The following is a 22,122-nucleotide window of genomic DNA, read 5'->3' on the forward strand; positions in this document are numbered from 1 at the left end:
GCCTCTGATTGGCTGTTTCAAACGTCTGTCAGCCCAGCTCCCACTGACCTTAATCCAGTGCTGTCGTCACTGCTGTATGTACACAAATCAAAGCAACGCAGCTCTGCGGCTGCTTGTCAGACCATCTCCACGTTTGCACATGTTATTGTTCCCAGGTGATGAAAAGTCAGCAGATAATCACGTTATTTGTATGAAGAAAAAACATGAATGGTGCACATAAAAGGTGACATATCAAAGAACAATTAAAAAAAAAAAGGACTGGCAGGTCAATGATGACCGATACACAAGAGATGATATTTCTCTGTAGTAGTGAAAGTGACAGTGGGTAAAAACAATGATCAGAGCAATAAATAACAAAATAAAGAGTCATTATGGCTAGAGTAGCAATAAAAAATATTCAACTAGATTCCATCTGATCCAGGTCCAGTGGGTGCAGTCGCACAGTGAAGAAGTTGGCTGAGCTGGGTGGGGTTGATTGGATGGGAGGGGATGGGGGGGGTTGCCTCAGTCTGAGTGTCTTTTACGGGTCAGGTGTGTGTGTATCTGTGTGTGTGTGTATGGGGGGGTAGTCATGAAAGAGACAGAAGGAGAAGTCTTTTCTCTCGGGTCCAGCCCCTCGCCCCTTCTCACATACACATACACACTCGCTCACACAAAAACACACACTCGTATACAAGCGCACCCTCCGTTCAAAGTTCGAGGTCCTTGGAGATTTGGGTGGCAATGTCCCGAAAAGCTAGTGGTGCCCCCCAGAGTCGCGTGTAACGCACCCCATTAGAAGTCTCGGAGGCACCCGTGGATAGGTGGCACACCTCGGCCTCAAAAGCCACACGGCCCCCTGCCACGCCATGGGTACAGGAGAGCAGAAAGGGGCCAGCATGGTGGACCTGGCAGCCACATCCGAGTGCCGCCTCCCGCAGAGCCAGTACCACCTCCGCAGGGTCCCGCCGCCCACCGCTTCTCAGATCCCAGCCACGTCCGACGGCCCGGGGCTCGGACGCTTTTTGATACCCAGGTAGATGGCAACTAAGAAAAACCATAAATATCAGAAACATAGTCAGACATTGTGATAACATTAGAAAACAGACATGATCTATCTGTTTTATAAAAACTGTTCATGCAGCTGGAGCACGCGGACTGACCTTGTGACCGCAAATCTCCTGATTCCCTCAGATTCATTTGTGACCCTGTAGGACAAACAGACAGCGTAAGAGGTAATCCATTGGAGTACAATGAGCCTTATGACCAACTCACGACTCTCAGATGAGATGGCATTCAGCGGTGGATATTACACGGTGAGACCAAAGCAAGCATCGACAACAAGCAGGCGATATGCAGAACATTGTGTCCTGACTGACCTCAACTTATAGGATGGAACAGTTTTTTCTCACTCGCTAATTTTATAGCATGCAGGTATAAATGCAGTCCTTTTGACTTTTATTTGCCTCTGTGTGCAGTACTGCAGTGCACATTCCTAGGTGTTCCAACTCATGAACCACAAATACAACATGAAAACACCATTTTTCTAGAGGGATACTTATGCATTGCATGGTAAAGAAGTAAAAGGCTCATTGAGGCAGATTTCTACTGATGATAACACTCATCCTGCAAAAAAAAAACAATAACTGAAATGAATCTTCCTTGATTGCAACCATGCTTGAAACCAAGTGCATTACCTTCACAGTGTGACGATGATTAACGAGTCATGCAGACAAGCAATAATTCATAGACAGAGGAATGAAAAAGTCAAGGCAGGCATTCATGGACTTTAAGTCATTTCAGTGTGACCAGTCAGACAAATGGGGCAACACAGGCAGACAAGAAAGAAGCGAGAGACATGGGAACTTACTAACTGTTTTTGATCCTTGTGGAAGAGTACAACCCGAGACTGATTTGTTTGAGCCCTGGCGCTTGGACGGGTCAAGGTTGACCCTGATGCCATGACAAGAGGAGTAAGAGGGGAGAAGCAGAACAAGATGAAGGTGGAGAAAAAGAGGGCATATAGGGTCAGAGCGGGTGGTGGGGGTGGAGGGTGGGGTAAGAGAGAATATAATTGAATCACGGGAGAGCAAGTGGTGGAAAAGAGCACAGCGCAGGAGCTGATTGGCAAGGATAAAGCTGAGGTTTGATAAGATTAGACATGTGTGATTATGACGACTGGGAGGGAGAGGGGGAGCAGAGGATAATCCAGGGCTACAGAAGAGCTTGCCAAAAGGCCTACGTGAGTAAAATGTTCTGATAAGCATGGATCCATACCCAGGTTGTGCTCAAACTGAAAAAGCACAAACTTCATAACATAGCAGCATGATTTTTGTATCAAATTTGACTTCCTTGGTTTGTCTGCAGTGATCATATTACATCTGAGCTAATGTTCTGTCGAGCAACTTTCACTCAGTCTCAAATCCTGAATCACAACAATTTTAAAATACCAAAAACTACGTGATGCGAACATCAGGCCTTTGGAACAAGGAACAATAAATAGATTTAAGTCTACATGGTAGTGTAAAGAGTTATGAAGGACTGTGGCAACTGATCATGTAATAATAGTTGCATATATGTATTTAAATGAAACAGAAGTCCCCTTTCAATAAGTTGGAAGTGTAAAAAATTAAACATATTAGCCAACTTGTTAATATTTTCAAGTGGTGCAAAAGGTATCTAGAGTATTTACTTTAAAATACAGCCATTATATGAACTACGACTGAAACTTATATGGGCAGCTAAGTTCAGCGTTTTTTAAACTATGCTTATTTGCATTCTGGTGAACGATGCTACTCATGTCTGTACGCCAAATGCAAAGCTACAGTCAGAGGCGGTTAGCTTAGCTTAGCATAAAGACTGTAAGCTTTACCAGTGCTGGTAGGCTGATTCTTTTACCTTTGAACAGAGCCTGGTTAGCTGTTTCCTCCTGCTTTAAGTCTTCATGCTAAACTAACCTAACTGCGACTGCTAGTCATAGCTTATGTTGAATGGACAGACATGAGCATTAAAGCCAATAAGCTTATTTCCAAAAATGTCAAATCATCCCTTTAAAATGTGTGTCATGGCAGCGTGCATCTACCTGCGAGTGAGTTTGGAGGTCAGCTTGGTGAAGAGGTTGGAGGTCGCCCTGGTGCGGGCGTGGGGCAGCGGGCTGGCGTCATGATGAGACAGGGTGGGTGAAGTGGGCGGAGCGGAGTAAACCGGGGGGCCACGGTCCCTCAGCTGTCCCCCGTGAAAGGTGCTGCGGATTGTGGAGCCTCGGGTCAGGCGGCATCGGTCCGAAGAGGAAGAGGAGGAGGCAGCTCCGGCCCCAGAGATGCTGAGCGTGGAGGGAGACGCTGCAGGCAAGCGGTGGCTCAGAGAGCTGCGGGGAGGACACAGAAAAAAGACAAATTCATTACATAAAAGCATGTCAAATTGTGTTCTTTGACAATAATCCCAGCTAAATGTCTTCAATAACAAAAGAAATTGGAATCATTTAAAAGAGCATGTCATCATCAGGTGTAGACATCTATTTGCAATGTTATCTAAATTTTAAAGTACAACATTTCAAATGCACTCCATACTGAAAAAGAAAATGCAATTTTTCTGCTTTTCCACTGGCATTTTATACCTGTTCTTACAATATATCTGACATCTGTACACCATCACACTGAACAGCTACACTCCCTATACAGCACAATAACTGACCCCCTGGCTATATGTTTATTTTAGTTTCAGGTTTTCACACACATTGACTGTCTCCAGGCACTGGCAATGGCAACAGAACCTGGCACGTCTGTTATACACCATCGCCTTTTAAGTCCCCCTCTACTGAGAAATGTGTTTTTCTTCTCCTTTCTACAGTTGGATGTTTGAGTGTCACTATGCAGAATGATGTCCAGATTTGGACAGCTATTCTTTTGAGACATAAAATTGCATATTGATAGATTCTGGATTTTTCAATGAGGGAGGAGTAGATGTAAATTTAAGAAATGTTTTGAGATTTTTTGTTGAAAAGCCGTATTCAGAAAGAAGTTACTATTTAGGTATTTTTATAGATCATAAGAAATGGCTGGAGGGGATCTTTAAGATATGCCAGCGTTTAATAGCAGATATAAAGATGGAAGAAATGTTTCTACTGAGTTTGAGGATGCAGGCATAATGTTAGCAGAACTGTAGAAACAGAGACGGCAAGCTTCCAAGACACAAACCGCACTGGGAATTCTATTTCAGATTTTCACACATCCTTCTAACAGCAAAACTGAAGGTGACAACTGCTATGTCTTAAATTACATATTATCAGGCAAAATAACTGAAGCATCCATCTTGCAGCAGCCTTTCAAATTTTATGTGAAGTTTTAGCCTTGACAGAATATTCATGTTGCTGGCTGGACCGGACACAGATCAGTCCTATAGCCTTGAATGTCTGTTACTGACTGACTGAGTGATGAACTTAAACAATTTGTCAGCCAGTCCAGTGTTGGAGTTTCTCTATTGGCAGCTACTTTTCTCAAAATAGCTTATATAACTTTCCTCATGGGGTCTTTACACTGAAGCTCACTCTCAGCGGGACTGAGAAGAATTGACAAATCAGTTTTACCAGCCTGCACGGCAGCTAGCAGCTAGCTCGCATGGCTAGCATCATTAGCATAGCCGTGCCATTTGTAGCTCATAGACTGTATCAACAGACTGTTTAACAACAACCTGCTTTGCAATGTGACAGGTGTGTTTACAGCGTGTGTTCTAAAAGACAGCATAGCTAGGCCTATTACCGGTAAGTCACTGTTAGCCTAGCATGCTAATCATATGGCTGAGACCATATGTTACACAGATAGGAACAGCAGGGGGAGAACAGATTATTAGAATAGTTATAAGTAAAATCTGCATTTATAACAGTTTTTTTCAAGCAGATAGTACCTGCTTACTGAAAATATCAGATGCCACTGTATCTGTGGAAGATCTATACAAGCAAATACGAATTTTTAAACTTCCAACACAAAGTGGTACCTGTTATCTTTGCCGTTCTGCAGAAGAGAGTGCCTGTCAGCGCCCGTGCGATCCGTGCACACATATGTATTCCGGCGTGTCATGGCACTTCCAGGGATGTTATTCTACAGAGAGAGGAATAAGGTAAGACGCAGGTACTAGCTGAAAGTCACTTTGTCATTCAGTGGAGAAAAATCTACTACATGACTACATCTCAAAATATTCTAACATGATACTAGCAGCATGTTACATACATACTGAGAGTAACCGTGTTCACACCAAAAGCTGTTAAAAATGGTCTATAAAGCTTCAGTCTGCTTTATTTTCTATACTCATACCACGTTCTTTAAAGGTTTAGCTGCTCACAAAATATATACAACATTTAAATTGTCTCTAAATTCAAATAAAATGAGACAAGACATGATTTTTTATTTCAATTCTACCCTAAATTGATTTGAAACACAATCTGTGACATTTTTCACGGGCTGGGTGTAAATGTGAGTGAGTGCGATGTGTGTGAAGATAGTGGAAATACAACACAATGTTTTAACAGTGATAAATAATAGTCAAAATCTGAGTCACATTGTAGTTCCTGTCCACACTGTACAGTCACAATCACCTCGATTACTTTGATACAGAAGAAAAACACTAAAGTTCTGCTTATTGTAGTAATGCGCATATGATGTGTCTGTTTAAATTTGACTGGGTTATGAGCCTAAGAAGTAATGGTGTGATGTTTGTGACTGGTAAAAAAAAAAGAAACTAGTGCTGGACCCCTTTATCTGATACTTCAGGAACATCAAACTCTCCTTCCTTGACGAGTAAATATATCTAGCACTAACCGTGGTGGCTGTCATGTCTTTGCGGCGGTCTGGGATCTCGGACTTGTTGGGGTTGTTGGCACTGCTAACCATTGGGCTGGAGGGAGGGAGGCTATGGCTTCCCATCACGCTGCAACTGGCCTTACGTGAAGGCATTCGTCCCTCCCGCAACTCCCGGTCGCCTGTGCTGGTCGGGCTCCGTTTGGGGTGCATGACGGGCATGGAAGGCCCGCCTTTGTTGTGGAGGACAGCAGAGCGCAGACACACAGAGACTCATATAAGGAATATTCTGCATATACAGTGGGATCCAGAAAGTCTATTCATGATCTAGTATATAAAGCAGCCCCATCTTATCAAACAACTACCCAAATAAGCTCTTATCAGAAGCATCCAGGACAAGACACGCCTCAACAGTTTATTATATAGGTCAACAGTCTATGTACCTATGTTTTTCTTGTGAAAGCAAGTCTTCTTATCTTGTATTAGCTCTTCAGGTGGGATTACAAAACACATTTTTGTATGAGATGTTACCTTATCAGCTGATTAATGTACAAGTGTCTCAGGTAGATCTTCACTAGCCGCTGCACTACCTAAAGCATTAAAAGCTAAGAGGAGAGACTCACAGAAGTCGCTGTGTCGTCGCTGCCTGTGGTAGGTGGAGGCACTGCGCTGGGTCTTGCTATGCGAGGAGGAAGTGGAGGAGGAGGAGGAGCCAGTGGCTGAGGAGTGCTTGTTGGTCCCGTTGGTGATGGGGCTAGGTCGTACCCTCGCCAGGGACAGGCTACTAGCTGTGCGAGCCTCACTGCCATCCTAGAAAGTCACAGCAGTACCGGATTGAAAGGTGTGACCCTCGATCGGTGGTGATTGAAGATGTCGGAGTTTTTACAATAATGTGCATGTACAATTGGTGATCAAGAACAAAGTCATTTATGGTATTTCAGTCATTACTCTGGTTAGTATATCAGCTAAATGCTCAATATAAGGTAGATCTATACAACTCACGTCGCCTTTGCGGCCCAGCAGTAAGTAGGTGGCGGTGACCTCATTGTATTTCTGATTGAGCAGAGAGTCTTTGATTTCCTCTGGAGTGAAGCCCATCCCCACCATCACCTCTGAGGCACACAAACAACCAAATATGAAAGGTAAGGACAAAGACAGTGATATAGAACATGTTGTAGCTTGATCAGATTTAAAAGACCTCTTAGTATACTCTTTAAACCTGAATGGCAAGCAGGCTGACCACCAGTGGCCCAGTTGACTCACCTATGCGAGCTGGATCACTATAGTCTTCAACAGGTTCTATATGGGGCTTCAGATCCTCCCCGTCATACCCTGAATTTATCCACTTGTCCTTCATGACTTGCTGTAGAAACAGAGACAGAAATACAGACTATCCTCAGCTGGGTTCGAATTTCACATGAGATCAATTAGTTTGTGCTGCGGGTTCGGCACTCCTTACCTCCAGGGTGCACCGTTTGGAGGGATTGAGCACCAGGAATCGGCGAAGGATCCCCTCACAGTCTGTGGACATATAGAAGGGCACGCGGTACTTTCCCCTCAGCACGCGCTCCCTCAGCTCCTGTTGGCCACATACACCACATGTTACACATTTAGAATTCAACAAGCATGAAAAAAAAGGAGGCAGTCCCAAAACCAAGTGCCGGTTCCCAACACACATTTTAAAAATGCTATGAGAGGAAATCAACAGTCATGACACACCTCTGAATCATTTAAACCAGGAATAGAAATTCTGACTTTCCCCACTCATTTTTTTTTACAACTTATTCAACAGTGCATACAAGAATGTTCCATTCATCTAAAGTTCTCTGATGAGACAAGTCAGACTGATTTAAGTGTGTGTTGCAGGGAAATGTAAATCCCCAAGTCGCTCACTGCAGGCAGTATGCTGGGGTGCGGTCAAATATGAGAGGGGTTAAACGCACATTTGTCTCCACCCTCTGGTAGAGCTCTAGGGGGTGACTCATTGCCATCTGCTGGATTTTGGATAAAAATGCTTTTTTTTTTAGATTTAAGTCCTACTTCAAGGTAAAGAATGCAACCACAGAGAAGACAGAGAACAATGCTTTCTCACTGCCATTCATCAAGGGGGGGGGGGGGGGGGGTGATATTTAGAATGGAAATTATTTTAAAAAAGGTCAATATTAGGTGCTATGTCCATTTAGTGTATATCTATACACATACAAATGAGTAGATATAGTGTATAAAAAAGCTAAACTGCATAAAAAGGGTGAAGCCATGTCAACAGTCCCTTCTTTCAAATCCGTACACATTGATGTAAGAGTAATGTATCATCAAGACATGCATACAGAACATACCGGACATGCACATACTAACTGTAACTACCACTGTTCCATAAGTAGAAACAACCAGAAACACATCTCCAACTGCTCTGTACTCTGTGTGTCAATAGGCTATTTGCTTACATGCTCACTAGCCACTATTTACAAGAATATTTTTTTAATAGAAAAAAACAAAGCATTTCAGCTTAATCAGTGGACATTATAACACGATTTATATGAATGATTAAAAATGTTTCCAGGAAATTACTGAAAATGGAGAAAAAGAAGGGAAACTAAGAGCAAAAAAAGTCCCGGACCACATTCAGATCCAGGCTGTCACAGCTACACATAACACACTGAGCCATGACTGAGTCACCAGGATGCCACTACATCCCTGGATTAGATTCAGACTGTATTCAAAGGCCACATATCTGCCCTTTGCACTGGTTGGGCAGAAATTCTATCATCCTCTGTAAACTCATCACCTAATCTAAGATAACTCTCTTAGCGAATGAAATCACGCTGTGCCAACACAATGATCAACACAGTATACGTTTCATATGACACCAGAATGTTTAATCGGTTATAAAACACCATTTATTCATTATACTCAAAGGTTGTTTTTAAAAAAAAATCAAATATAGAGGTCTAACAGTGCCTGTGCAAATGCAAAAAATATTGCACAGCAGCAACACAGATTGGAAAATCCAACATGTGATGACTTTAAACAGCAACAATGTTACACACAGTTCAAGGCCTATCTTGTTGGTTTCTCCACCTATGATTTTATAGTTGACAGAAAATTCATATATATATATAAATGCAGGAAAACTAAATCAGGTGTAGACAAGTTAAAGAAAAGTGGCAATACTGAAAAGGCAAATTACAACCTTCATCACCAATACTTCCAAGACAGTGAAAATACAAAACCCTGTAAGAGTATATGAGGATATGCTTTTAAGAATCATACTGCATGTCTCAATTTTTTACTCTACCAAATGTAAGAGGGTTATTTGAAACTATTCATTTCAATAGATGTAAACCCATTACTGTTACAATAACTCCCTCAGGAACCATCCTGTCTGAGTGTACCCAGGCAGACAGGCAGTCCCTCCTCCCATCCACTTGCCTTCAGGTTCTGCCCATCAAAGGGCAGCGAGCCGCTGACCAGCGTGTAGAGGATGACTCCGAGACTCCAGACGTCCACCTCAGGCCCATCATACTTCTTGCCCTGGAAAAGCTCGGGGGCAGCATAGGGTGGCGAGCCACAGAACGTGTCCAGCTTGTTACCCAGCGTGAACTCATTGCTGAAGCCGAAGTCGGCAATCTTGATGTTGGCGTCGGCATCCAGCAGAAGGTTCTCCGCCTGAGTCCAACATACATCGATACAGAGGAGGAGGAAGAGGAAGAGGCGGGGATTGACAACAGGAGGAAGGGAGGAAAAGTAGAAGAGAACAACACGATGGGCAGAAAATAATTGGATGGGGGAGGAGGAAGGGGAAAGAGGTAAAGTCGAAAGACAGAGGAACAGGAGTTGTGATGGAGAAGAAAAGCGAGAGCGAATGAGAGACAGATGGGGAGGGGGGTGGTGCTTGCATGTTGCCCAACTACATACATAGATACTGGACATGACTCATAGTGTATATATGTCACTGTGTGTGTTCAGGAATTAAATAATCTATTACAACAGCTGCCTTCCCAGCTTGGTAAAAAAGAGCCTCTCCACTCATCAGTGCTTTACTGTGCGATTAAGATGCTAAAGGGTCCTTTTCACAGACACAGATTAAGACTAGTCCCAGATTATAATTTTTTAGTTCAGTGTAATCTGTCAGTGAAAGAAATGTCCTAGTCTTGGACTAGCCTTAATCCCTTCATTTCTGAAAGCAGCACAAAACATCTTCTGAGCTTTCTCACCTTCAAATCTCTGTGGACAATGTTCTTCGTGTGGCAGTAGTGGACAGCGGAAACAATCTGTGGACATGAGGAGACAGACAAAAACCTGAAGTGCTGACAATTAAATGTGAGGATTGATGCAATGTAGTTAACAAGAGGAGGTGAATTCTTACCTGTCGAAATTTGGCTCTGGCTTCAACCTCCTTCATTCTCCCATGAGACACGAGGTAGTCAAACACTTCACCTGTGAGTGAGGGAGGTAGAAAGAAGTCAGTTAGGAAATAAAAGGGGCATTAAAGCCATATTATTGGATCTAGTGGTGAACTTGAAGTTTATTGTTCCCAAAAGGAAATGTGTCTTGCAAGCACATGGAACATAAAACTCAGAGAGACTAGTCTATAATAAGGGAACAATATAATTTACTTTTGTTCTGAGATTCAGATGAGAAGATTGATACCACTTCCATTTAATAAGAAGCAATGGTTAGGGTTTAGGGTTAGTGTTAGCCAGTAGCCAGATAGCTTAGCTTAGTGTAGCATAAACAAACTGGAAACACGACAAACAGCTAGCCCAGCTCTGTCCATGGGAGCTAAATCTGGCTACCAGCACTAATTAACACATTATGGGCCCTATCTTGCGGTCGGCGCACAGCGGATGGCGCGCGTGGCGCATGTGTCTTTGTTAGTTTCTCCTGGCGCAGTTGTCATTTTCTCGCTCTGCGCACGTAAATCAGGGCAACCATCAGACTGGTTGGTTATATGTCCATATTCTTCCTTTATATGAATTAAATGTGAGGTTAGCAGCTCATCAGCCAACTTTCCTTTCAGCAAAAGTAACTCATGTTATATTATTGAAACACATTGCTGGTAAATGTGCTGTTATAATAGCAATCCACCAATGTGGCAGCGCTCCTGGATATTAAAGGGAATGGGAGGTGACACTCTGATTGGTTTACCGCGTGCTACGCCCAAAACACGCCTATGATTAATGAGGAGACTTAAGTCCATCCCTTTTAGACCATGCACCTGGTGCACTGACCATTTTTCCACCGTTAAAATAGCAAAAGTGGATTTGGATACGCCCAAAAGGCACTTGCTTTACGCCATGCACTATAGATCTTTAAAATAGGGCCCTATATCTTGTTATTTTAAAGTCTGACTATGACTCTGTTTAAATCATTTCTATTACCTCACACCTCCCATACTCAAAGTGGCTGCTGTGACTATAATCAATACAAAAATAAGTATGTTCATGTCTTTAAACTAAGCTAACCAAGATATTGGTATAGGTCCTTTCAACAAAGTCTTGGTAATTAAACAATGTGTAGTTTCTAAAAAGAAACTAAAAAAAACACCTATTCCTTTGAACAGAAGATTCAAAAAATGTAATAAATATGTAAGATAAAATATGTAAAATATAAGATTAAAACATTTAATAAAAATGTTCTAAACTGTACTAATACACACAACAATCATTCTAATTTAGTGACAGAGTGACACATCATTTGAAATTCAAACTCCAGACCATAGTGCACCCAAGGGAAACCGATATCTGAGAGTATGCACTACTATTGTTAAACCCACACACAGGTCAGCTAAACTGCCAATTATGTGGCTGCTTTTGTTTTTGAGGACTGTGATATTTTTGTTCCACCCCTGAACTCCAAATAATAGATATGAATATATTTTTTTTCTCCCAAAGAATCTCACTAGGGCAAAATGTAATAAAATATAAATATGGGATGAGTAAAAGATAAAAGAACTTCCTCTGCTCTCCCCTCCCCTCAGCTTAAGGAAGACATTTTGACCCCCACCTCACAATAATTTCCGTACAGTCCCTTAGATCTTGTTTAATATCATTATGTTCATGAAATATACATTTTAATACAAGTGGAAAGTACATTTTGGTTTCACAAGGCTTTAGGCGTCCCAAAAACTCCTTGTGGTCTTTTTTCATCTCTTATTCAAAGTGATATGGGCCTGACAGAAAGCCACATTTGAAACTGTGTCTTTGACATTCTCCAAGGTCACAGCGAGCAAAGGATTTTGGGTCAGACCACAGAAAACCTGAAGAAGAAGTGTGAAAAAAACCTGACACAAATAGAAACATAACAAAAGGCTAATGGAAGCTAAACGAAAAGGAGAGCAGTGTTGTGTTTACAGGCAGTTTAAACTGCAGCACCATTACTGCAGAGAGCCTGCTCAGTTATTTATGTTGCGGTTCCATAGTCTATTAACTTTGAATGTAGAAGCGTACAACACCTATTAGAGTAGAGGCCATGCTCATCATTTATAAAAGGTACTGTCTTTCATATCAGATCACAAAAAAACAGCTGCTGTAAACTGCAGTCAATTATAAATTACCCTCCCCATTATCCAGATAATGTTATTTTTTGTTTTCTTTATCTGAAAAACACTATTGAAACTAACTGATGTACACTGTAAATAAGTGACTTCCTCATATGAGATTAGTTATTTAATTAGTTACTATTAAAATGCTGTATAATAGATTAAATCAACTGTCAAAGTGGGCTCAGATGTTAAATGAAATGAATATATGGTTACCACATCGTTCTGTCAATTACATTTTGCAGCATTAATTAAACGTACAACAAGCATATAGACATGATTATGTTAATAATTACGGCAATGTTTAAGTTGATAACGTTATTATTGTGACAGGCCTAGTTGTGTATACATAAAAACCATTTCCTCATTTCCAAATGTTATGCTAAGCTAAGCTAACTGTCTCCTGGCTGTAGCTAAGGTATTCATTTTCTCACCAAACTCTCAGCAAGAAAGCATACATACTCATTTTTCAAATGATCAAAACATTTCTATAAACTGTTCATAAGATGAGGAAAAATACCTACGAAACAAACTATGTTTCTGGACTTTTATCATCCAATTAGAGACCAATAAAGTGCATCATAATCCAAATTTGTCATAGCATTTCCTGCACATAATGGTCGAGGTACCCACCTCCACTGGCATACTCCATGATTAGGTAAAGGGTCTTATCCGTCTCAATCACCTCGAACAGCTGTACTGTAGCCCAAAACAGAAACAGATTAAAATCACATATCTAAACAGATCATGCTCACATTATAAATAATAGCACAGACGTCTGTCTGTCTTAATACTGAGAAAACCCCCCACCCAACCCCCACCCGCTAATGCTGTTGGGGGGGGGGGTTTTGATTCAAATGACATTTCAGCTTTAGAAAATCCAACCTCGTGACCTCTATATGAGGTCTGACACGCTGCCCGCTACAGTCCAGTCAATGAACGCTCTAAAGCTTATTCAAAGCATTATTTCTCTGTTTGCTCACACACACAAACACACACATCAGAGGCAAAACACACAAACAAAACTCACACACTCAGACACACACACATAAAGCCCATTGAGATGTATGCATGTGCCTTACCTATGTTAGGGTGATTTAAGCCTTTCATTATTCGTACCTCCCGAAAGAGCTGGGAAGAAGAAGCAAAATGTTCATTTCAGGGTCATATTGGACAAGTTTTTTTCATTCATTATGTTCATGGTAAGAAATATATTTAATATCTATATTTTATAGAGAATCATATATGTTAAATGAACTCGAGGTAGGATTTCTCAATGTTTTCTAGACTGTGACTTTGTCCATAGGTCCAAGAATTCACATGAACCCCAGAAGTTATGGAGATATCAGGTAGCCATGTAAATGTGTGACATTCATACAGATATTATTATGCTTTTCAGGCTCCTCATTTTAACCTGATAGTCAGTCTTCTGATATAAATCCCAAATGTGGATCATCATTGCCAGAACTTATCAAATCCAATCTAACCACTAAATTTAACTGAAGTAAATTCCTAAAATTGTCATGAGATTTGTCCTGCTGGGACACAAACAGGGAGGGAAACACAACGTCCTAATCAGAGATACAGAAACCTGTGAATTCTCTTTGTCATTTGCTTTACTGTCAATCCAGCTTTCATATTTGTTTGATATTTAATTTTCATCACAAAGGCTGTCTGTTAATATCATGTGAATCCCATTAAAGTTGCAAAATATAGCAACATTTAAGCCACTGGTGCATATTCTGACATGCATCTTTTCAGTGTGGTGTCAAACACAAATTGGACTCAATGATTATCTTGTGTATACCCCTAAATCTCTCCCATAATCCCAGGTTTCAACGTATACTGGGTGGCTTCACCAGTAATGCTGGTCCCAAGCAGTTTTGGCATTTCAACAGTAAGATTAAAATGGAAAATGTGCCTACTATAATCATATTCATTAGCATATTAATACACCACTTCATAGATTAGTGAAGGAAGTGTGGAGGCAACATTACATGGACTGCTTGTCTATGTATCATATAGTCTATGTGGAATCAATTCTGCTGCTGAAATCAGAAGAAGAACCCCTCAGAGATCGGGGGTGGACCAGTACAGGCAGACGGATTTATACTTTTGTCCTAAAAATAACAGTACGCCTTTCAGTGTCTGATATTCATCCAAATGAGAATTTGCGAGGGTGACATCAACCAAAAAAAAAAAAAAACCCTCTTCACCATAGAAAAAAAAGAAAAAAAACACAACAACAAATGGCCCACACACAAATGTGATGAATCTCCAGCCAAAAACAGAGCAACTTCTACTCTGTGTGAGTGTGAGCGCTTCCCACTGCATGTGATATGTCTACTCTGGGATATATTTGTACACTTTGTCAGAGCACAACAAGGGATTAAATGGGAGCCAGCTCCCCTGGTTTCACGTATATAACAGTACAGTCCATCACAGAAACCAGCGACTCTCTTCCACATCATAGACTCTGCTAAAAAAAAAAAAAAGATGGTGTGATAATCCCCCCCCCCTTTTCTCAATCCTCCTCCCCTCCTCCTGTTTCCCGATGTGTCTCCGTTCCCTCCTCCTTCATTCAATTCCTCTAGCCGTCTTCTCCTCTAGCAGTGCCACAACGTCACTGTTGCCATAGCGACCCAGGTATTAAGACCAGGCTCTTTCCCGGCTTCTCCAGCTGTGCTAGAGGGGAATCTTGGGATACGTAGTGCTGAAGCGCCTCATCATCCGGCGGCCTATTAATTCCCTGCTCGTCATGCCAAGGCTGAGCGGTCACATCCGTCAAAACAGAAAAAAAAAAAATCCCCCCTGGCAACAAGTTCGACCCCGCTCATCGCTAACGACCGCAAATAGATAGCCAACCTACGGTAACGCTGACAGGAATGGACACAAATGCACAGTGGCTCCTTTTTGCAATTCCTGGCTGCGATCAAAACGGAGCTGATGGAAATTGAATGTAAGTTTCAGCTTCAGTCGAACCTCATCTGACACATATTTAGTATGGAGGTGTCCTCCAACATCACAGAAGCCAGTCTAAAAAGCTGTAACCTCCTCCTGTAATCTGTCATTTCCTCTTATGTGAAATCCTTTTTCATGGATATTGGGATTTGATTTTCACATCTGTGATTTCACTTCCCTCCTTCTCCTTCCTCTCCCCCTCCACTTTTACCCACCCCTGTACAATACATCTCCCTCTTTCCTTCTCCCCCTCTACATACATTACCATCCAGATTATGTTAATATGGGCTCTTTCATGTCTTCAGTACTAAGGATTTTCTCTAGCCCACGGGTATGTAAAGAAACCCACTATCATCACCAGCCAATTGTAGAGCATTCTCTCCAATCAGTGGCCGATCCTTCACCTCTCTCGTCAATCCTGGCCCCTAAATGTTGCACCATTGTTTCTCGCGGCAACCGGTCCGGTCCATACAAGCACCAGGCATGAAGACAAGATAACGTACAAGTTAGGATTACAGTTCCTGCTTCTACTCTAGCCAGATAAGGTAAATAAAAACATGTTCTGTCATGATATAACAACCAGAATTATGATGAGTCAGGATTAGACGAAGCCAGTGATCAAAAGGGCAATGGCTCACTATGGGGAAAGTAAATTGCATTTATTTACTAAAGCCTGGATAATAACAACCCAAGGTCATTGTTATTATTGCTCTCTACATACACAGAAAGAACATTACTTAAAAAAAAAAAAGAAAGTCAGATGAAAAACAATAAACAGTAATTTAATTGCTATTTATTCTGATATTTTTATGATGTTACGAGTCAAGCAAAAAATAGAGCAAAACAAACCACAGGTGAAGATTTCCAGTTATTCCACATCTGGGGGGGGGCTTTATACTGTAACGCTGTTTCTGGGGTCCAAGAAATCCTAGCTACACCCCTGCTACTTAAATCCTACATATCCCCCCTTATTTTTATTTGTTTTTACTGTATGTAGCATGTCATACAGTTATCTTCCAGTCCAACTAAATCACACGCACACTACACACATATAAAAGAACAATTATTTCATCCCTGATTTGATCCTTGTGGTCTGTTCACTTTTTTGCCCACAGGCAGAGCGGCTCATGCAGGGGCCGAGGGGGAGGTAGAAAGAGATAAGAGAGCGAGAGAGTGAGAGAGAGAGAGAGAGAGAGAGAGAGAGAGAGAGAGAGAGAGAGAGTGAGAGAGACAGAGAGAGAGGGAGGGACAGACTTACAGCTCAATGAGGAAGACACTTTGGCCCATATGTGCATAGAAGCAGCATTACAGTGTAAATAGGAGTTGACTGGATGGTTGTCTCCTGTAAGATTTTATACACATTTATTCCTTTACTGCATGTTTTTTTAATGTTATCTGACTGTGTGTGATGCATCAGCATTAGGCACACATGATTGGATAGAAAAGCTTTTGATTGATGTGTTTGGATGATGGGTTAGAGATATCCGAGTGTGTGATCAACCCATGATCAGACGGCCTTCATGTCAGCCATGTTGTGTCTGGATGTCTACCAGTCCAGGTTTCTACTGCTCCAGATGTCTCTACTGTAATTTCAAGTCCTGAATCTGAGTCAAGTGTGTGTGTGTGTGTGTGTGTGTGTGTGTGTGTGTGTGTGTGTGTGTGTGTGTCTGCGCCACGCTGAGGTTGCCCTTGATCGCTGGCGAAAAAACCAAAGTGTCCACTGTTCCGCCTCTGACCTTCATGCACAACAAACCTCGAGTGTCCACCATTCAGGCTCAACATTCAACATGCTGACCGGCACAGAAAACAGAAGCCAGCCCAAAGCTTTTTTTCTAAAGATGCACCCCCCCCACCTCCCCTCCATCCCTTCTCTCAACGAAATGGCCACCGAACCAAACATCACCGACCACGAAAAGCAGCTGCAAATGCGTGGCGGTTTTTTCTTTGTTATCCACAGCAAACGTGCATTCAGTTCAGGGGAAGACAGATAAAGATACGCAGATACAAAAAAAAAAAAAAAGAGGGTGGGTTGGGTGACCACGGTTTCCGAGATGAGTCACCTCCCTCTCTCAGGGCAGCGATTAGCCCAGAGAGAGACGAGAGATGATCCCTGGAACAGAGGTCTCCTCTCGCTCTCATCCAGTCCCTAGCACCTGCCAAACAGCATCACATCCCACGAGCCCTCTTCTCTATCAGCTGCTCTCTCATTCCTGCCCCTTCCAAAAGAGGGGGGGGGCACAGCTGAGGATAAACCTGAACCTCTCAGTCCCTGACGGCATATCAGCATTTTGTTGAGTTACATCAATGTGATCAGAATCTACCACGTTTTATAAGTCTTGCTGCCAGATAGTATTACACAAGTCTTTTATTTTGTAACTGAGAACATGATGCACATATTCAAAGTATCAAAAAGGAGAAACTCACCTTTTGTAGGCTGGTTGGGTTCAACTGAGTTTTGTCAATTATTTTTATTGCAACCTGAAAGAGACAATCAAGCAATTTTCTGATGAGGCAAAGTTAACACATCATCCTTATAATGTGCCTCTTTACATGATGCTCAGAAGCCTTTTCTACTCATGTCATTGATCCAAATCCAAGAATCCTCTCTCAACATCCAAGAATTTGAGAATAATAGTATTCCGAGGAGAGTAGTAGATCGGCTATATCTGTCTACCAAAGTAGGTGAATGTGGACTGAGGCCACTGTGAACATTTAGGCTACTTCAACAAGCTGTGGTAAAGTCAATTTGAGTGGTTTAAATCCCAGCTGACTTGCATTGGCAGGACTAACAGAGGCTATAATGATGGTTTACTGCCAATTTCTGAAAAACTAAAATCATTGGTTTCAAAGTGTTTAAGCATCATAAGGACAAGGCTTAAAATACTGAAACTCATTTTACAGTACAATAGTCTCAGTTCAGTATGATACACATATATACTTCTGTAATAATTTAGTATTTAGTGTTTCAATCCTGTAACTGAACCAATACAAGCAATGCATTGAAATCATTTCACTTCACTTAGAGGAGCTTAAATGAGGAAATGAAGGAAGATTTCCTTCTTTAAAACATATGTTGAAAAATACAATGCTGAAGTTCTTAAAGAGGAATGCCATCAATTTCCCACATTTTTCCATAATCATTTTTTGAGGAAAAAAGGTCAAATTCTTCTGACTGCAGCTTCTCAGTTGTGAGTATTTTATGGTTTCTTTAGTCTTCTATGAAAGTAAACTGAATGTGTTTGAGCTGTGGTGTGTGTTTGGACATAATTAAACAGTTGAGGGCATCATCTTCAGTTATGGGAAACAGTAATGAATCATTTTTCACCATTTTCTGACATTTCATGGATCAAATCAAAAGTACAACTTTATTGATAAGTTGCAGCCCTAGTTGGGTAGTACTACTGCATATGTGAAATAGTAGTATGAAGCTGTTTGTGGCTGTGTGAAATCTGATAAATTGCCTCAAGTGATGTCACTTAAGTCAGTATGAGCAGTGTAGAGAAAGAAGTCAAGAGAATGGAGCTGCATTGACATTATATCACACATACAACTATCAGCTGAAACCCCTCCATCTCCTTATCCCCTCCTCCCACCCTGGACCTCCAGCGCCCCATGTCTCACCTCCTTTCCCGTCAGGATGTGGCGGGCCAGCTTGACCTTGGCAAAGTTTCCCTTGCCGATGGTCTTGAGCAGGCGGTAGTTGCCAATGTGCGGCTGCTCGTCGGAGCAGGAGGCGATGGAGTTCCTGCACCGGGCACCCAGCGAGCGGCTGGACTGGCTGGTGGCCTTGTCTGAGCGGCTGGCCCCCAGCGACACATGCTGGGGAAGAAAATGACAGGGAGGGGGTTAAAGAGAGGAGAGGAGAGGAGAGGAGAGGAGAGGAGAGGAGAGGAGAGGAGGGGGGGTCAATCACTGTGCCAACACCAATATTACACAAGGACCTCCAGGACTGTCTGCGCCCAGAGAGCACTGATGTTCTCCAGAAGCTAAATGATCTGATTTCACAACCTGGTTATAAACTCTGCTCACTAAAGAATATGGTGAGAATATGGTGAGTTTACACAGGAACTAAACTGTTTCAACCAGTGAACCCTCTGTCATGCTGTGTCATCGCCCACAACGAGCCTCTGCACAGATGAGTGTATATCACATAAACATAAACTAGGTAAACATACAATAACCAGCCAAACTGTACATATAATTGAAATACTGAGAAAGGGAAATGTCTGTGCCACATCACTAGAATCCAGAATTCCACCAGATGTTTGTTTCATAAACAGAAAAAAGAGTGATGTTGAGCTTCATGTGATTACATGCCACTCATTTCTGGCTTAACAGCTGCTGTCCAGCACATGAACACTTGAGCATATTGTTTCCATTTTGGGTTCAGCATCACCTTCTTTATAAGTCTAGCACCTGAATGCTGGAAGATGTCTTCATGCAAAATGACAGCGTATCAACGTAATGCTTTTGCTCCAAGTCGGAGGCAGCCCTGAAGCTTTCAGAGGCCTGTAAACAGTTAGCTGCTCTGCTGCTGCTGCTGCTGCTGCATGCTAGCACCTGATGCTGCTCCATTCTGGACCCCAAACGCTTGGGAGCACAGTGCAGCGCTGATAGAGTCCAAAGCTTGAGTCACAGATAATTTTTCAGCCAGGAAGCAGAGCAGAAGAGAAAAAAGGAGGACAACAATGTGCATTTACACAAACAAAGCGTGATGTATTACAGTACGAAGAGGCTTCTTGTCATGTGACAAACTGAGGCCTCAACGCTGAAAAGATACAGGGGAGGAAAGGGTTGGGTGGGGGGGGGGCATGAGTTGAGGGGGGGGCAAAAGGCAACACCAGAAGATAAAGAAACTGGGACATTTGATGGTAAAAGGAGCTGAGGGAAGAAAAGAAGAAGACAACTAATACAGAGAGGAATATAGGAGGAAAGAGTAAAAAAAGGGAGCAGATGCCGGCACAGTGGTCCCTGGCCGGTCCCAGGCCCTGAGGCATCACACTTCCATCCCCCCAGCATGTCATCCTGCTCTCAGCATCAAACACACACACACATACAAAACACAACCACGCAGCCTTTAAGCCCCACCTTCAGACACTCCCTCCCTTTCCATGCTTCCATTCCTGTTCTCACGCCCCACCTCAAGCCAATTTGGACCCCTATTTCCCACAATCATCAACGCCTACTGTAAAAGAGTCCCAACCAACTGCACCGGAGGGGGGGGGGGGGGGGGGGGCTTTCTTTCTTTTTTCCTTCTTCTTTTTTCCCCCTGGGTTTTTTCTCCACAGCATGCAGCAGAGTACATTAATCCACTGACTGTACGCCCCACATCAAACCGAGCCTCACCTGTGCCTGTGTGGCAAAGCACAACACTTCTCTCGGTCAATTCACTCATCTGTCATCATCGCTTAATTGTGGAGTGATGACAGCAGATCGAGATCCATTCTAATGGAAGGAGCGGATCTGCATTTATAATCAATCATGCACCTCGTAAACTCACACGCTTATGCACATCCAGTCACACACACACACACACACACACACACACACACACATCTACTGGCTTAACCATCCCTCTGTGCTGAAAGCTCTGCTAACAAACAGATGGGAGGGAGTCTTGCCAGAAGTGTTTAGGGCAGAGAAATGACATAATGCAACGTCAGTCAGTCATGTCACCATTTTGATATACATTAATAAGGAGTGTTGATAGATAGATAGATAAATAGATAGATAGATAGATAGATAGATAGATAGATGTGCAGACTCTGTGATTCTATCTGTCTCACTTGAATAAATCCTCTGTTTCTTTCTGCAGGCCGCTACTGTTTTCCACTGTACTGAATGTATGGCGCTGTCTGACACCCACTGGATCTGGGGTTGGGCGCTTTGTAGGCTGCGCAGCAATGGACTGCACATCATTTTACGCAGTAATCCCCTCGCTTCATAAGAACAACCCAGATATTCTCTATACATTTATTTTGGCCCATCCGTGCGCTCGTTCCCACCCATCCAATTTCAGGAGAATATACATGCGCGTGCACACACACACATATAGACACACACACACACACACACACACACACACACATACACACAGTAGCAGCAGCAGCAGCAAGGAGTATAATGTGACATCACTATCTCTCCAAAGCCTTATAATAAGAGGTGACGGCTGGTTTTCAGGCTTTCTGCGCATATCCGCTGAGTGTTATCGTATGCGGATGGACTCATTCCGGGCTGTTTGCCTGCCATCAGCTCTTTCCCTGCGCAGACACTCAAGGTTAGCCCATTTTGAAAAAGGCTGCCCTGCTGAAATATCCATCCAATATCACCCCCAGAGTCCTTTAACCTAATGAGGAAAAATAGCTCCATCTAAGCCTCCCATCTGCACAGAGATCATACCCAATGAATGGCAATAAGGGCCACACACACGCACACACACACACACACACACACACACACACACACACACACACACACACACACACACACACACACACATATAGGATAGGCTATATATATGAGGAGATGTTTGTTTTAAGGATGCATGATTTATCTTTTGCATGCACACACACACACACACACACACACACAAATTGCAGGCTATAGGCTGTAATTGCACTTACATGGTCTCCAGTACTCCTGTCGTTTCCAGACGGTAATGCAGATCGAGAGGACATGTTGTTTTCTTGCTCCTTTTCCCTGAGTAAGAATCACGGAGTGTATGCGCGGATGATATTATACAGGCTCCACAGACGGAATAATATCCGCAGATGCGACCCTGCGTCCCAAATCAATCTGCCTCTTCTCCAACCGGCCGAGCCGCGGTCGAGAGGAGACCTCTGCCTATCA

The 22,122-nt window shown here is 42.6% G+C and overlaps 2 protein-coding genes across 2 annotated transcripts in view; both read right to left on the reverse strand.

The window, feature by feature from the left end:
* Nucleotides 1-961: 961 nt before the first annotated feature.
* On the reverse strand, nucleotides 962-21,950 carry mark4a (MAP/microtubule affinity-regulating kinase 4a). Its single transcript, XM_053331833.1, has 18 exons — nucleotides 21,897-21,950; nucleotides 18,895-19,092; nucleotides 17,698-17,751; nucleotides 13,395-13,443; nucleotides 12,946-13,011; nucleotides 10,138-10,208; nucleotides 9,986-10,042; nucleotides 9,201-9,437; nucleotides 7,231-7,350; nucleotides 7,035-7,134; nucleotides 6,774-6,883; nucleotides 6,395-6,581; nucleotides 5,793-6,004; nucleotides 4,972-5,075; nucleotides 3,062-3,346; nucleotides 1,850-1,932; nucleotides 1,143-1,187; nucleotides 962-1,026 (listed from the first exon to the last, which is right to left on the reverse strand). Exons 1-18 carry the CDS (start codon nucleotides 21,948-21,950, stop codon nucleotides 962-964), a joined length of 2,097 nt encoding a protein of 698 aa, XP_053187808.1.
* The window catches only part of zgc:153990 (uncharacterized protein LOC768125 homolog), a 62,654-nt gene continuing 53,855 nt past the window's right edge, over nucleotides 13,324-22,122 (reverse strand). The window contains exon 6 of the transcript XR_008322809.1: nucleotides 13,324-13,337. The gene's annotated coding sequence lies outside the window, so the exon portion shown is untranslated. The remainder of the gene's footprint in view (nucleotides 13,338-22,122) is intronic.

This window comes from Scomber japonicus, chromosome 13 (assembly GCF_027409825.1).
Source record: "Scomber japonicus isolate fScoJap1 chromosome 13, fScoJap1.pri, whole genome shotgun sequence".
Classification (NCBI taxonomy): Eukaryota; Metazoa; Chordata; class Actinopteri; order Scombriformes; family Scombridae; genus Scomber; species Scomber japonicus.